General features: G+C 41.9%; 2 protein-coding genes across 3 annotated transcripts; both read left to right on the top strand.

Moving 5' to 3' along the window:
• The first annotated feature begins 1,053 nt into the window (after positions 1–1,053).
• On the top strand, positions 1,054–9,992 carry ankmy1 (ankyrin repeat and MYND domain containing 1). Of its 2 annotated transcripts, none has more exons than XM_047587461.1 (20): positions 1,054–1,447; positions 1,638–1,784; positions 1,861–2,055; positions 2,608–2,658; positions 2,741–2,979; positions 3,091–3,307; positions 3,513–3,674; positions 3,832–3,965; positions 4,178–4,703; positions 4,797–4,969; positions 5,063–5,234; positions 5,443–5,583; positions 5,677–5,778; positions 6,051–6,158; positions 6,257–6,379; positions 7,197–7,298; positions 7,545–7,710; positions 7,826–7,859; positions 7,952–8,106; positions 8,674–9,992. In XM_047587461.1, the coding sequence occupies exons 1-20, from the start codon at positions 1,226–1,228 to the stop codon at positions 8,877–8,879; spliced, it is 3,375 nt and encodes a 1,124-aa protein (XP_047443417.1). In that variant the 5' UTR covers positions 1,054–1,225; the 3' UTR covers positions 8,880–9,992. The 2 variants fall into 2 exon arrangements, with proteins under 2 accessions (XP_047443417.1, XP_047443416.1); XM_047587460.1 differs by having other exon boundaries at positions 4,794–4,969.
• Positions 9,993–10,480: 488 nt separating this feature from the next.
• Positions 10,481–15,491, top strand: LOC125009561 (E3 ubiquitin-protein ligase RNF14-like). The gene is made up of 7 exons (XM_047587624.1): positions 10,481–10,819; positions 11,830–11,960; positions 12,060–12,704; positions 13,222–13,300; positions 13,458–13,676; positions 14,174–14,346; positions 14,999–15,491. The coding sequence occupies exons 1-7, from the start codon at positions 10,666–10,668 to the stop codon at positions 15,128–15,130; spliced, it is 1,533 nt and encodes a 510-aa protein (XP_047443580.1). The 5' UTR covers positions 10,481–10,665; the 3' UTR covers positions 15,131–15,491.
• The last annotated feature ends 1,112 nt before the right edge of the window (positions 15,492–16,603 follow it).

Raw genomic sequence — 16,603 nt, 5'->3', positions numbered from 1 at the left:
ACGGTATACGCCTTGTACTATATGTAGATGTTGAACTATGTTCTATATAACAGGCTATAAACACTTTCTTCTTTGGTGATTTCTAAAAACTATAATTTCTTGAGTGTCCAAAGGGTTTTAATGAGCCGTAACCATGAGACTTTCAGTATCTTCGTTATTTTTTGTTTACGGCTCTCTAATGCATGATGACTCCTTAATTATCTTCGGAGGGAAAGGGTTGCTCGTAGCGCCAGAAACCGAGCACAGTAGTGTCAGTTACAGGATAAAGTGTCGGGTGACAAACGAACACATACACACTCATTAACAGGGTGGTCCTGCTTCACTGATCCAATATACAGAAGCACTTAACAAGGATAACCCTCCTCTCCAACAATGACCTACTTTCATTTTTCACTGCTATTTATTGATCCCATGCTGCCTTCAGTCTTTTTGGCCAGAGGTACCGAGACCAGCAGAAACTGCATGGTGGTTACATTTAAATAAATTCTTGATACTACTGCAAATAAACCCTCCTAATTCGTCAGTGCATTATTTGTCATGGGTAAAAAGTCAATCATTCTGTGACTTGCTGCAAAACCTTTCTCAAAATGGGCCTGAAAATGATCTTTGCATGAAGGCATAAATACAATAGAATAGAAATAGCAAAATACTTTATTCATTCTGTGGGGGGAAATTTGAGCGTCCAGTAGCTTGTACACAAACATAAACAGACATCAACATAAAATAACAGCAAAATCAACATAAGTGCTACATATATTTGAAATGCATGGTATTAATATTTCTTTCAACAGTCCATCTGTGTTTGGAGAAGTGAACTTAACACTAGGTTCACTGGTTTTAATCCCCTCCAGGCCTTTGTGTATTTACTTGGACAGTAAAGCTGATTTAACCAGCTAAAAAGGTAAAACTGAGAATACTCAGCAGATATTTTTACGCTTTAAATAGTTACAAATGCACATTTTGCCCCTTACATCACTGAGGATACAAACGTGCTTTGAAATATGGTATTTATCTTTCGTCTGCGCATGCGTGAAGGGGGCTACTGTTGTCATGACAACCTGCTTTTACAGGAAAGTTAAAACTCAAATCTGACCTCCAAGAGCTAAAGTTTTCTCCTCTAACTGGAGTTAGGAGTTAAAATAAGATTAAATATAAACTAATTGCTATTTTTTTACTCAAATGGATTCGGATTAATTGTGTTCAGGGAAGATACGCCCCGGTTAAAATGCTCTCGACGACCTGCAAAGGTGTTGCGGCGGTAGCTACGGGAGGAGCGGAGCCGCCGGGGGCAGGAAGTCACAGCGGCCGCCACGGTGCCCCCCGACTCGGGCAAGAGAGGCGACAGGGGCTCGGTGTTCAGGAGTGGCCCGACGGGTCCAGATACGAGGGAGAGTTTGTGAACGGATTTAAACACGGCAAAGGGAGGTACAGCTGGAGAAATGGAGAGGTACGGTGAAATTAACATATAAAAAAGAGCCAGGTAAAATTTGCCTAACATATTTTGAGCATTTTGCTCCAGCTTCGTTTAGCAAGCTGTGCTATATCCTGTTCCAATACATAACATAAACTTACATAAATGCAAAACAAGTAATAAGTTAATTAGTCTGAAGTAGTCTGAATTGTCTTCCTTTGTGTAGTACTATGAGGGCTCTTTCTACAAAGACTACAGGCATGGGGATGGACAATACTTCTGGCCCACAGGCCACAAGTTCATTGGGAAGTTTTACCTCAACAGAAAGGAAGGATATGGACAACAGGTGTTCCCCGATGGATCCACCTTTCATGTAAGGTAGATGCATGGATGACACTCACTTGGATAGTTAAATTAAACAACAGTGAACCTCTCAATCTCCTTTGTAGGGTTTGTACCACACCGACCAGAGGTTCGGTCCAGGCGTGCTCACTTATCCAGATGGGCGACAGGATGTGGGCCTGTGGCTCGGGGAGCGCCTCTTCAGAGTCTGTACCTCTGTAGAGGAGGGCTTCAGCTTGAAGAGCTTTCCTGAATACGCCGCCTATGTGGGCCCATCTGTCTTTGCTGATTCTCAGACCGAGGTACAGGTGGACTGCTGTCCCACTCTCAAATGAACAGCCTAAAACATCACAGTAGGTTTTACGTTTTGTGTAAAAAAAACGTATTGGCAGATAAACTTACATTAATTTGAAGTGTAAAATAAAAACACAACAGAGACTCTTCCGTACAGTTTCATCATGTATGCATGCTGCATTTTTTCTCATCTCCCATACTGCATGAGTTCTGGGTTAAATCACTTACAACCCTTCATAGTTAATCTATCTGACTGATTAAGTGTCTCCAGCAATTCATAATGCCTTCATAACTAGACCGCGGTATACTAAAATTAACACGTAATACAGTACATTGGATATTGCTTTGGCAATTGTCCATGTTCCTTTCTATTTGTTCCACTAATTTGTCCAAATTTTTTTGGTTAAGTTTTTCCAAAGAGCTCTTTAAATCTTTATACACGCCAATTTCAAACCTTCTGGAAAAAGAAGGAGCTAAGCTGTTGCATATGTTATAAGTAAACTTGGAAGGTTAGACCCCAAATACTTTTAAAAATGTATTTTCCCTTTTGTCTTTAACAGCCCCAGGTTCTCTCTAGCAGCGTGGAGACCAAAACCGAAGCAGGTTCTGAGGTAAACTGATGCTCTTGTGAACACCTTTACGGGCTGTATGACTGAAATGAGTACATATGAGTTTGCTCCTCATCCCTCTTAGGTGGATACAGATGGATATCTGCTGGCAGATGAGGATTTTATCCTTCCCCCAGGCTTGGAAAGCTACTCAACAGATGGTGACCACTTGCCGCTTCCCCCTGGCCGAAGAAGAGAGTTGGACCGGCACTTTTTTGGCGAGCTTTGGGAGCCAGACGCTGAGCCCCATCGAGGCTACAAGAGGGACCCACTTTCCGCTCTCCCCTTACAGGCCCGCATGCAGGCTCACATACAGAAACACAGGTCAGACATAGTGTACATAAAAAAGTGTTGCAGTGAGGAAAAGAAACACATCTATGGATCTTGTGCATGTTGGACAGATGCGTCTAATAAGTATTTGTGTTTGCCTTTCAGACTGCAGGCTGAAAATGTGGGCTGGGATGTGGCAGCCGTTCTCTCTCTGAACAGGGAGGGTTTTGGACCTAAAGGGCATTTGGAAGTTAGTTCAGAAATGTTGATCCAGCACAGCTTAAGAGGGGAATTGCCGTCTGTGTCACACATCCTCCAGACTGGTCTGGTCCACCCTGACGTAGCAGATCCACGAGGACACACTGCTTTAATTGCCGCTACAGTAACACATAATTCATATTTTTTGCTCTTTCCCTTGTTATTCCAACCCTTTTGAAGCCTGAGTTGGAGTCAGACATTTAACATTTTCAGCAAAATTAAACATGCAAATGTTTTAGCTTCTGGTCTTCATCTTTCGGGTTTAGTCTCCAGTGTTTTTTTTTTAAATTATTTATGACTATGTTGTGTCTTGTTCCTTCACCTGTCAGGTAAACTGCCACAATGATGTGATCCAGCTGTTACTGGATATGGGTGCTGATATTGATAAGCTGAACTGTGAAGGAATGTCTGCCCTGGCTGTGTGCCACGTCCTCTACTATCCTTTTCAGTCTCTGCACACCACTTTGCCTGAACCGCCAGACAAAAATCCGGTGAGACTGTACGAGGATTAGTGTGAAGCAGTTTGTATATTGGTCAGTCAGCCCACTACTTTGGTCGATAACTGAAATATACTGTGTAGGGAGAATATAGAGGTAATGCACAGGAGACCCTCGCAGAAATATGTCAACAACTGTTGTTTGTCACCAGGGTTTGAGATCTCCATCTTCTGGTGAGAACAGTGCCCAGATCAGCCAAGTCAACACACCTGTACTCAACGACAGACCACAGAGCACTGACACATTCTTAAGGAGCCACACAAGCCAAAGCTACATCTCTGACCAGTAGGAGCATCACTAATATCACCTCTCTCCCAGTTTATTAACAATAATCTGTATTTACTTTATATCATGTGTTGCACAGCCGAAGTCTTCCGCTGTAATTGTTACTTCAACGGTAGCATCTAAAGTGTCAAAAAAAAGCATCAGCACCAGAAAGTTATGAAGTGTGTCTCTTTAACCAGCTGATGAATTTATTATCATGTTTTCTTTTTCAGAACATCTGAGGAAGTAGCAGAGTTCATCTCCCATCGTAGCAGTAAAGTGTCTAATGACGGTGAGCTCATCGCTGAGCGCTGGCTCGGCCCGACTGCGCCCGAGACCCCTGCACCCAACACGGATCACCTGCAGGAGGAGGAGGAGGAAAAAGAGACAGAAGGAGGAGATAGAGTCTCAGAAATAGAGGCAGAAGAAAGAAGTAGGACGGAACATGACAAAGGGGAGGAAAGAGAGACGGAGAGTAGATGTGATGTTGCAGAGGAAAGTGGAGAAAGTAAGGGTGTGGGCGCTGAGAGAGAATTTAAAAATGGGGAAAAGGAAGAGGACGATGTGGAGCTTGCGGAGAACAGAGAACCAGGAAAAGACATTGTGGAGGAGAGGGAGGAGGTTGAGGGAGAAGAGGAGGATGAAGAGGAAGGAAATGAGAGAGGAAGTGAGGTTGTGCCAAGTGTGGAGCGCTGCATTCAGGTGTTGGATGATCACATTGCCCTGGGCAGTGTGCAGTGGAAGAGCGGCCACGCCAAGGTAGCAGGGAGAGTTCATGAATAATGCACAGAGACATTTTACATCAGCTATTACTCACTTGACTTCATGTATTCATCTGTCTGTCTGCAGCAGGACCAAGACAACGAACAGCAGACCTTTGACTCCACCTGTTCACTCAGCAGCTACCGCATCCAAGTCACAGAGGAAGTGATGCAGCACTCGGCTGAAGCCCTGAGTCACACGGGGATTCCTCAGAGCTGCGACACACAGGAGACTGTCCGCAAAATGGCTGCCATGAAAATTAAGTCGGTTATGTTCTTCTTTCTGATCCATTCATGTGTGGTTTAACTTGATATTTTAGTTTAATTTCTGTTTTTCCGTTTTGCTCATACGACCAGGCATCGCGTTCGACTAAACACCCTGAAGCTGTTGCTGGAACGAGGAGCTGACCCCAACATATCCAGGGTCCCCATGCCTGTCCTCTTTTTAGCCATCATGGCAGCCGACACCGAGGCTGTCAGGAGGCTGCTGCTGTGTGGAGCTCGCACTGACATCCCCCTCCCATCGGACGTGAGTGTGTTTCATTTTACTGCCTCTAATACCATTAGAGGGTCAGTGTATTTGTTTCCCAGAACAAAACAAACAGATGAACCCAAATACCAACCACATCACACAGACACCATTTAGTGAAAACATTACTGTTATATCTACTTTATCCTTCTGTCCTTCATTTGCATAAATCATAAACCTCCTCTGAATATATACGATCCTTTTGTAGAAGAAGGGCCTGTATCCCCTGCATGTCGCTGCAGCGGTGCCTGGTCCAGCAGGTCCCAGAATCACAGAGCTGCTGCTGCACACTATCATCGATACAGATGCTCGGGCATGTGACCAGGATGAAATATATGAACCAGAGAGGGTATGTGTGTCTGTGCACGTTAAACTCAGTGAGGCCGTACTCGTAAATTAAATGAACTGGCAAAATAACTTTGTGATCCTTGGTCTTTTACAGATGAAGGTCAGTGAGGCACCGAGGACCAGCGAGGACCCACGTCTGAAAGAAGGAGGCCGAACTGCTCTACACGTGGCCTGCCAGAGAGAAAACGACTACCAGGTCAACTAATACTGCACTCATATGAAATGTGATGGTAAAAGGCTACACTCGTACCCCTGAAATTTATGTGACAGCGCAAAAGATTAAGAAAAGATACATTATAGACATACAAATGTATGTAGAGCACAAACTATGTGCTGTTTTTTACTGTACTGCTAAATCCGAAACCTAACATACTTGCTGCATGTTCAAGAAGAATATCAGAATATTTAGTCGAAGGCAGGTTTTCTAATAAATAATATTATGATGCATTTAATTTTCTTCTTTTACAGAATGCCAGTAAAGTGGTGGCCCTTCTACTCTCCCACAGAGCCAAAACTGACCTCCTCTGGAGTGGACACTCACCTCTCTCTCTGGCTATAACAAGCGGCAACGACCTGGTGCGTCACCTTCGCTGCAAACACATGCACAAATTCACATGAACAGATGTGTAGTGAACCTCTCTTTGGTCCGGACCCTTTCCCTTTTACTTGCTCAGGCGGTGGAGGAGCTGTTGAAGGGTGGCGCAGATCCGAGTCTACCGCTGGGCCCCAGGGTGGGCAGTGCCCTTTGTGCACTCGCCAACATCGACAACCACTTAGTTGGCAACAGGATTAAGCTGGTACAAAAACACACGTACAGGAGATATGACCATAAATTTTGTTTGTCCATTTGGTGTCTAACATCCTTATAACCTGCCGAATCCCACTGAATGGTAATGAAGTTTATTTTAGCATCTTGTTTCTCACGTTTGTCATTTCTAACTTTTCATACTCATACTTTTTATACTCTCTTTTGAGTATAAATTAAAATTAAAGTACAGTTTTATAAAGAAAATATAGTTTTATAAAGGTTTTTTTCAGGGAAAAAGAGATCACTATGATTCATTCACGCCCCACCAGATATAGAAACAGCTATGAGAGTATGTGTGTGTAGATATCTATTATTTTCTACTTAAGTATTTGTTTGGAATTTTAAGATATTTGAGATTAGTAGGACATAAGAAGTATAAAAAAAATAAGCATCATTTGAACTGGAAGTAGCTTTTTTTAAAAACAAAAAAAATATGTACACAGGATTGTGTCACTTACAATTTAAGTCCTCAATGTGAACCAAAATATAAAAGCGTTTCTATTAATGCAGAACGAGAATTGGAAACAATGAAATCCCAACATCCTCAAACATGTACTTGTGAATTTGTTAAATTTGCATGTCATGTCAAAATTGAAAAGTTAATAAGTATAAATAAACAAATGTATTGACCTTTCGCTACCACTATGTGGCAGACAAAAGTGTCCCCATAGGAGGACAACAGGTCTCAGGAGGTTAATATATTTTATTTTTATACACTTTTTTTTATCGTGTAATCAACACAGTGTCAATAAAGAGTCTTGAATCTTGAATATGAGAGTTTATGGTTGGATGTTTCTGTGATCTAGCTGGATATGTTGACTAAGGCGGGCGCTGACATCTTGGTGCCTGTTAGAGTGGGCGATGTTGTGGGAACCGCAGTCGACTTTGCCCACCACTCCTTCAACCAGGTAAGACTCCAATTATATACTTAATGGTTATAAATGTAACAGTGAATCATAAAATAATGACGTGATTTTGCTGAGACTGTATCACAGAGTTTGTAGTTCCTTTGAAGTCGTGGTTAGTGGTAGTGCTGCTTTATATTGGCCGATGCATGTTTAATATTTTGCACCCACTCACTGTGAGTAATGAAAGCTTTCAGTATATTTTGGGGTTTTTATTTAAAACACACCTGTGTCTGTGTTACTATTTAGGACTTGCGTATTGCCAACACTCCTTTCCACGCTCTGAACATGCGGGAGAGGGAAGTTTTCAAAGCGCGGCGCCAGCTGCTGAGCATGATGGGAGATCTGCTGAGACAGACGGCCGGCCAGAGGGAGAGGGACAGCTTAGAGAGAGAACGACACCTTACACAGAATAGTCGGTTACACTTATTGTGTATTTTTTTAAGACAAAACAAATATTATTTTATGTTATTTGTTCATTTTTTGGATTAGCCGTAAACCACAGCGTGTTCTCTTTGTGAATGTAACAGGTGCTGGTGGTGCAGAGAAAGCAAAAAAACATAGGTAAATATACATGCATTAATGGAAGGTGCACGCATATCTACTTTAATCTACTTGTACTTGCGTCTAAACATAAAATGTTCATCTTTTCTTAGGAAACCGGTGTTTATGTTCTGCTATCACTGCGGCCGCTCTGCGTCCGTCAAGTTGACTGCTTGCAGCCGCTGCCACAAAGTCTACTACTGCTCCAGGACCTGCAAACTCAAAGCGTGGGATGAAAGGCACAAGGATGAGTGCGTCCGGACGTCAGGTGGGAATGAGAGCCCCTCCTCCCAACAGTTACAACAGACCCCAAACTTTACCCCAGGAGCATCGAGGCTTAGACCTAAAACACAGAAGCTTTAAATAAAATGACGATGTGTAACTCGGTCATCGTTTTTTTGAATCAGTCATCTAAAGCCGTGGTCCTCATCATCCTTGTTTTTCCTGCAGTCAGAGCACCACTGTTTTATCAATAAAACAACAGAAACGTAAAGATGCAGATGACAGAATATAGTAAGAGTTCTCTAAAAGGTGGTTTTATTGAATAACTGGACCAGAGTTGGTCAGAATGTGTCATTTCAGGCTGGAAGCTAACTACAGACACTTCACAAAATCTAATATCATGCCGTGCCAAGATTTTCAGGGCTTTTCTCAGGGACTTTATAGAATTGTTTTGATGTGTGTGAACTGAGAGGGCTCAGCTTTTCTTAGATATAAGTCAGGGCAATGCCAAGAAAACAGGCTGGATAGGATAAAAGTATAGATGATGATGTTGTGAAATATGTGGGAAATACCAGTCTGTAAATACTTTGTCTGTCTGTCTCTTTCAATCCAGCATCTGGTGATGGCTGCCAGAAGAAGGTTGTGTTTAAATCTCAAAGAGTCCCCAGGCCCCTGACGGTCATGATGAAATCCAAAGCCCAACCTCCCAGGTCCTTGAGGGCGAAGTTGAATCCCCACAGAGTGCCCAAGCCCATGAGCATGGCTGAGAATGTGTTGGAGAGCCAAATCAACCTGAAGGAAAACTACAGCTTCAACTGACGGATGCTGAACATTTTTTAATTACAGCTGACAGAATCTACCTAATATAACAATGCACTTTTCTCACATCATTTCTTCCAATGCGGTTGTGACATAATCATTTGTGTTATTAATTATGTAATAATGGATTTAGCTATTTGTGCTCTTAGCCATAGAGTCCATTCAAACACGGAACAGCTGAATCCAGTGGGAATTAAAATTTATTATGACTATATGATACAGTATATGAATTTATATTTAGAGGTTGTGAATATTTATTTTGGACAGTTTTATTTGCCACAATATTCTCTGGTTAATTAGCCTCAGTTATTTAGGAATACGTACTCTACTATATTTCAGTCTGGGTGTATATTTACCTCTGTGCATCCTCTTATGTGCCTGCAGAATCTCAGATATCCATTAATATCAACTCTAAGTGGCCTAGAAACAGCATCTCAGTCCTCTGTCTGGATTTTTCCAATGTTATATGGCAATATAAAACATTTTAGCCAGAGAAAACTGGTGGTTTGAAAGAGTAGTAAAGGAGGCCGTCTGTGTAAAAATGTGTCTGATCCTGGTAGATTTGTAATCACAAGGACAGATTTCTATCTAGTTTATAAGTTGTTTCTTTAAGTATGAAATGTACAACTACTCCAACACAAGCAGCAGTCCTGCATTACTTTAGTAAAAGTACATAAATTAAGTAAATTGTACTTCAGTACATAAGCTAAAGGAGTGAAGTAAAGAATTGTTGCCCGTCACTGACATATCTTTGATATTTTATGAGATTAGTTGCACTCATACAGTAATGTAGTCGACGTTTTAACTACTTTATATGCATTTTTATGTATTTTAGTTGCGTCATGTTTTTGATGAAACGCAGATGATTGATGGGTCAAGGAAGGTTTTTATTTATTTTTTTTTTAATTATTTGATATTTGGGATTACATTCCTTACATTGTTTAAATCTGCAAACTTTAGAGGGGTGGGGATCACAGTCGAACAGAGCTCCCTCTTTAATAATGTGCTGTATGTTGGTAAGATCATCATGTCTTTATAATGTAAGATCTAAAAATGTTGATTGTGTAAAACTTTTTGTACTTCTCCAATAAATAATTCAAATAGCTGTCTTAATTCTGATTGGATGTGTCATAATAACACTTGCAAACAAGTGGCATTATTAGATTAAAGATACAACAGTACAGTTTGAGTAGTTTTTATCTTCTCCATCAGTGTTTTAGTAAAGTAGTCAGTAGCTAGAGGTCATGTTTTTTAATAAATCAGAGAATTGTGACACCATTAATGGAGCAAGAACAAATTATTTAATTGTTTAATATTAATTTACTTTAAAAGTATCGTCTTGTGACTCCGATTGTTTAAAGTTAAGAAATTTAAGGAGGAACAGTTTACTATTAAACAACATCATCATGTCTTTATTATGTATAATCATGTTTAAGTCAAATGAAATAAACGCCTTGTTTCTGATGGCTGTGTGCCATAATAACAACATAGCATGGACTCCTTGTGTAAAAGGGCTTTCAAATGGTTAATGACTGGATGGTCATAAAGATAAAGGTGCAGGCTGAGGTTGCTGCTCTGAGTTGATCCTTGCATCACGCACCGATGAGTCAGCAGGGGGGCGGTCAGGCACGGACCAGGAAGAGTCTGACTCAACTCACGGAACAACACACGCTGGTAGATACAGAAACAGACGAGTTAAAACAACTTACAACTACAGTCCAGACACAAACTCAATAGAATTTATTCCGAAGAAGGGGCTGAACTGTATTTATCTGGACCTAGAGGTATGAACGCAGACTTTGACGAGCAGCAAGACGAACTACTCGCCCTGCAAAGTATTTTCGATTCGGAGGAGTTCCGCCGGGATGAGTCGAAGTGTGCCGGAGATATCCGGGTGTCTGTTGAGCTCCCATCAGACTTCAGTGTGGTCTTGAAAGACGGTAAATAAACCGAATTACAGAGAGAAGAGACCGAAATTTTTGCATGCATGGCGTAATCATTTTCTGCGCTACAATGGTCTAGTAAAACAAGTTTAATTAAGATAAACAAAAACATTTTTAACATTTTAAGATTCCAAACGCTCAGTATAAAACTTAACATAAATAAATTTGGAATTGATTCCTGTGTCAAAGGAGAATCATTTTCATCCTTTGTTTCTTCCCTAATTAAGTAGCGTATGAGCACATTTTATCCTTAATTTAATCTTTCGGTTTCTCCTGTTAAACACACATGAATGAATAAGAAACAAAGTTTAAAATACGGTTAGTATTGGCCCCCTTTCCAGTTGACTTATTAGGTCATAATCAACAATTGGAGTCGTTCATGCGGCAGACCGGCTTTTATAACAACTAGATGGAGAACAGTACATCTTTTTTAACCTTGTGCATAATGTGCGTGCTAATTATGGTTCAGATAAGATGACGCTATCCCTCAGGTGGTTCTTCTACAGGCTCTGTTTCCATTCTTCTTCTTCTGCGACTCTTGGATGTTTTTGTTCCGAGGTCATAGCCAGTACAGTGGTTGTGGAGTATGAGCACACGCTTTGTCTAGTTAAACTCCGATTAAGGCGTATACATGGCGATGAAAAAAAAAAGGAGTGGTCACAACTTGGAAAATATGGCATAGTTTTGCCTTGGTAGAGTTTAAGCGTTCACAAGTGGAGAAGAGGAGGAGAGGACACAAGTGGGTGGTGTAAGAGAGTAGCCAAGGTGTCAAAAATCAACTACCAGAACTGGGTCAGTGACGGGCAGGACCAGAACATATCAGAGAGGCTAGCAGTATCTTGTTTACATCTGTCACATGTCAAGTCTAGCTCTGAGTTTATTTTCTCCAGTTTCTCTTTTGAGTGGTGGAGACGGTGGAAAACTTTAAAGTGAATGACACATTGTCTCGTGCATATGTGAATGTCTCCTCTCGTCTGTTTGTCTTTATTGTTGTTTTTCTTCCTAAGGTGAAACGCTGATTCGATATGAGATTTCGTTCCTTCCACCTCTGCTCCTGACCTTCGACCTGCCTGAGGACTACCCATCCTCGTCTCCTCCCACCTTCACCCTAACCTGCGGCTGGCTGACTCACACACAGGTAATATACAGGATCAATATACAGACAGAGATGGTTTGCAGAGTGCAGATTGCCGGGACCTAATAAAGATTAGGGCGTTTGCTCTCCCTCCTCCCACAGCTGTCTGCACTGGGTGCTCAGCTCATTGAACTCTACCAGGCCACCGGGGGCGCTGTGGTGCTCTTCTCCTGGGTACAGTTCCTGAGAGAGGATGCCCTGAAGTTCCTGGGCGTCCACAGTCAGCTGGAGCTCCCTTGTGATGGACACAGCATCCTGAATAGTGAACGAACAGGGCCTCCTCATAAACCGGACACCTCTGCACCTTCTCCAGAAGCTAAACAGCATCTTTCAGCCCCTGATGAGGGCGGCGCAGACTCTCAGGAAGCTTTGGGTGCTGCCTCGCTGCCTCCCTCTGCCTCATCAGATTCACTAAATCTAAGTGAACAGGGAGCTGCTTCTCTGCCAGACGTCCCCCAGAGAGAAGACCTCTCTGATTTCTCCTTGACTCCATCGCAAACCCTCTTGTCCCAGATTTTGACCTACGACGCGTCCCAGAGAGAGAGAGTGTTTGCCGCCACCGTGTTTGACTGCGGCGTGTGCTTCACGAGCTGGCTCGGGTCCGACTGTGTGCTGCTGGACGAGTGCGGCCACATCTTCTGCAGGACCTGCCTCGGCGAGTTCTGTAAGCTCCAGATAACGGAGGGGACCGTCCGCAGTGTCACGTGTCCTCGGTCGGACTGCGCTGCCACCCCTACACCTGCACAGGTACAGTCCTCAGCTGTCTTCCTGTTCTTCCTGTAAACTACAAATGAGTCTGAATGTTCTCGTGTTTCGAGGAGCCGGTTTTTCTGTGCAAAGATTTGAAAGTAGACCTGCTCTGAAAATCTGAGTGAGATTGTTAAAGAAATAAGTACACATTATTTTCTAATATTTTCATCTACACTAATGCAACACACTTTATAAGAAGAAATATTTTGTGTTATTTCTTTAAAATCTGCAAAATAGGCAGCTAAATATAATTATGATTGGCATGAAAAGTCCAATTTACTATGAAATTTCTCTGCACAAAATGCTACCTTAAATCTGCATTTAAAAAGAGTGCTTGTGCAGAGGATCATCCACGTGCTCATGGAGCGACCTGCAACATCTTATACACCAATCAGGCAAAACATTATGACCTCTAGAGACCCTCTAGCATTATAAAATATATTTGTTGCATAAATATATATTCAAGCTTTTTCAGCATCTCTCTATCTCTCTAATCTATTCTCTCATTTCTAAGGTGAAGAGTCTGGTTGGAGAGGAGCTGTTCAGCCGCTACGATCGCCTCCTGCTACAGTCCACTCTAGACGGCATGCCCGGTGTGTGCTTCTTTCACTCGCTGTAAACCCGAGAATTTATTCAGCTTCTATGAGAACTCGCTCCCATCAGGTTTTCTAATTTGAAAAACCAGGCCTTTTACACAGGGTCCATGGCAGAGTCTCTCCTCGCGTCTCATCTTTTCTCCCTCCTCTTTAGACGTGACATACTGTCCTCGTCGGTCCTGTGGGTCCGCCGTCATTCGGGACGAGTCCGGCAACGCCGCCATGTGCCCCGTGTGCAGCTTTGCCTTCTGCGTGGCCTGCGGGAAGAACTACCACGGAGCAGGGTCCTGTCCGAGAGAGAAGAGGACAGGAACAAAGAAAGACGCAGAGGACGACGGAAAATATGTCCTTGCAGACCTGCCACAGACGACAGGTAAAAATATATGTAACTGTGGGTACTATGTGTGTTAATCTATCAGTGTGAGCCACTACAATTTGGCTGTGGTAGTATTTTTCTAGCCACAAGAAATAAACCATCATTCAGCTGGTTGTATTTATTATAAAGTGCAAAAGTACTTAGTAGAAATAGGAAGCAGCAGTTTGGAGAGGTCCCAGTTTAATTATTTTCATTTCAATACCTTCCTCCATGTTTTTTTTTTTTTTTACATAACTCATATTACATATCAGTCTTCGTGGATTAAGATGAGACAGATGGGAAATGAAGTAACACTTTATTCACGCAGCAGTGGAAGCAGATGACAGGACACCTCTAGGTTTTTATAGCACTGGAGCAGAACGTGCTGATAAAGGCAAACTCTTCGGTCAAGCATTTAGTAGGGCGCCATTCCTAGACTGAGCGTTCAGATGCAGATGTGTCGCAATGTCTATTTGAAGTCTGTGCCGTGCGGTGCTGCTGTTTGTCTGTCTCAGAGGGGATTAGGGCTCTATGGGACGACTATGCCAGTGGCAGTAAGGAGAGGCGGCAACTCCTGGAGAGAAGATACGGCACCCACATTTTGCAGGGCCCGGTGGAGGAGGGTCTGAGTGACAGCTGGATATCCGTCAACAGCAAGCTCTGTCCTCACTGCTTCAGCAAAATAGAGGCACGTATTTGTTAGTGGTAACTATTTGTACACACAAAAAGAGAATAGAATAGAATAGAATAGAATAGAATAGAATAGAATAGAATATCTTGTCATTGCAACATGTGCAGTGAAATTCATTCAGTGCAAAAGTTAAATGTAAAATTAAAGCTTATAAGACAAAGACATATAGACTTCCACAGTAATTGCACAATCCCTTAAAGCAGCGGTCTTCAACATTTTTCAGGCCAAGGAACTCCAAACTGATAGTCCTTGGTTGATTAGACATGTTTTATATATATTTCCCCCCCGAAATGTTAATTTCTTTAAATCCATATTAGCATGAATCCAACAGATTTCAGTAAAGGGATACATGGAAGTGAAGTGATTGTTCAGTCAGCACTTCATTCATTCAGCGATACATGACCTGTCCCAAACAGTAGGAAGGGGGTTCGTATTAATATCTCCATCAGTTTGGGGTCCTTAGCCTGAAAAACTTTGAAGAGAGGATCAGTAGCAGTCTTTTTCTTTCCTCTGTGCTACTGTGCAGCTGGAGCACCATCACACAGACAGGAAGTGTCAGGAAGTTTTGTCTAGAGACACTGAAATGTGCATTTTCATCTGTCTTTCACCCCCAACCTGTGTTTACTAGTTGTTGTATTTTGTGTCGCAGAAAATCGAAGGATGTAACGTGATGACGTGCTCTAGGTGTCGCAAGATGTTCTGCTGGATCTGCCTCGCCAAACTGTCTAATTCAAATGCATACGAACACTTTAGGGAGACTCCCTGCGTTTCCTACAGATAACAGATTTTACACTTGTCATGGTCCTTTCAAATCCATTCGATTTTTAACACCTAACAATGCACTTGTCCAAAATAAATAGAAGAAAAGAAAACAAAAGTCGAAAAGTCAGTTAGTTTGAAATGAATATTAAAGCCTGTAACACGTATGTCATACCAGGTGATTATCAGTAGAGGGCGCTAAATAACAACAGCACCTTGGTCACACGTGGAGGGAGACTTTTTTCTCATGAAAATAATTGTGCAATAATATCTCATGAGTCATGACTGAGTATTTAATAATCAAATATTACATTACTGTGAATGTATATTTTTTTATAATGCAGGATGCAAATTGTGAATAATGTATAAAAATATTGCCTGCGTGTTTCTTTTATTTCTTACCCGGTTAAAGCATTTATACGAAATCGAAATTTATCACACACATATGTCATGATTATGCTACTTACCTAGCAATTATTTCTTCATTTAATTGATCGCAGCTCCAGCACCTGCAATGCAGGTATAGCTATATATATATAAGATGATTTTAAAGCACAGCATCTATAAATTTAAGAAGATTAATCATTCTCAAGGAATTGAATGAGAAGGTGTATCCCAGCTTCTGGCTAGTGTGTATATAAACGGACACATTTTAAAGGCCAGGTATCAGTGAGGGCATTTGGCATCTACTCGCTGATTAACTTCCTGTTTTTGAAACACCCTCCTCCCTTCCTCCACTGCCCTGTCATAACACTGGAACAAAGACCACTGCTGCATGTCCCCGGGCTGCCGGCGACATGATCGGAAATCTACAGCTGTCTCTCATATGAAGCCAGCATGTCTGCGTCTCTTCCAGGAAAATTCCAGTTTCCACACAGGGGTCATCACTTCCTCGCAAACGTCTAAACAACTGTTTGCCTCAGTGACCCTCCGTATCCCAGCGCGGCCTGGAGGAGTTTTAACTCCGTGGATGATGGACACGTGTTTGTGTTTGTCGAGCCTCTTTGACGGTTCAGAAAATACAAAGGGAAAAGAGAAATATTAGAGAAGGAAGTGGAGAGATTGTAGCAGACTGGTTATTAAAGCGGGTGCTAAAGAATGGTGGCAAGAGGAAGGCTGCATGTTGAGTAAAGAATGCAGACATCTTTTTTTCTTTAAGTGAGTCTTAATAAGCTTTAAACTAGGGGTCTTCAGCATTTTACAGGCCAAAGATCCCCAAACTGAAGGAGAGATTAAGTAGGGACCCTCTATCTATTATATGTGCTCTATATTAAACTTGGCCTAGTGCTATTTATAAATTTACATTATCATAATTCTGCATTTCATAGTAAGCTATCCCTTACTTATTAAAATATGTTATATATGTGTGTGTGTATGGAACACATATAGTAGGTAGGGGGTCCCTATTTAAGCCACAAAAACTTTGAAGACCCCTGCCTTAGTGTCATGCATTTGAGTCCTCTCCTCCTTACAACTAATTGGGAGAACGTGTTTT

This window comes from Mugil cephalus, chromosome 6 (genome assembly GCF_022458985.1).
Source record: "Mugil cephalus isolate CIBA_MC_2020 chromosome 6, CIBA_Mcephalus_1.1, whole genome shotgun sequence".
In the NCBI taxonomy this organism is placed as follows: Eukaryota; Metazoa; Chordata; class Actinopteri; order Mugiliformes; family Mugilidae; genus Mugil; species Mugil cephalus.
The sequence above is the reverse complement of the archived record's forward strand: the minus strand, read 5'-3'. Positions and strand labels throughout refer to the sequence as shown.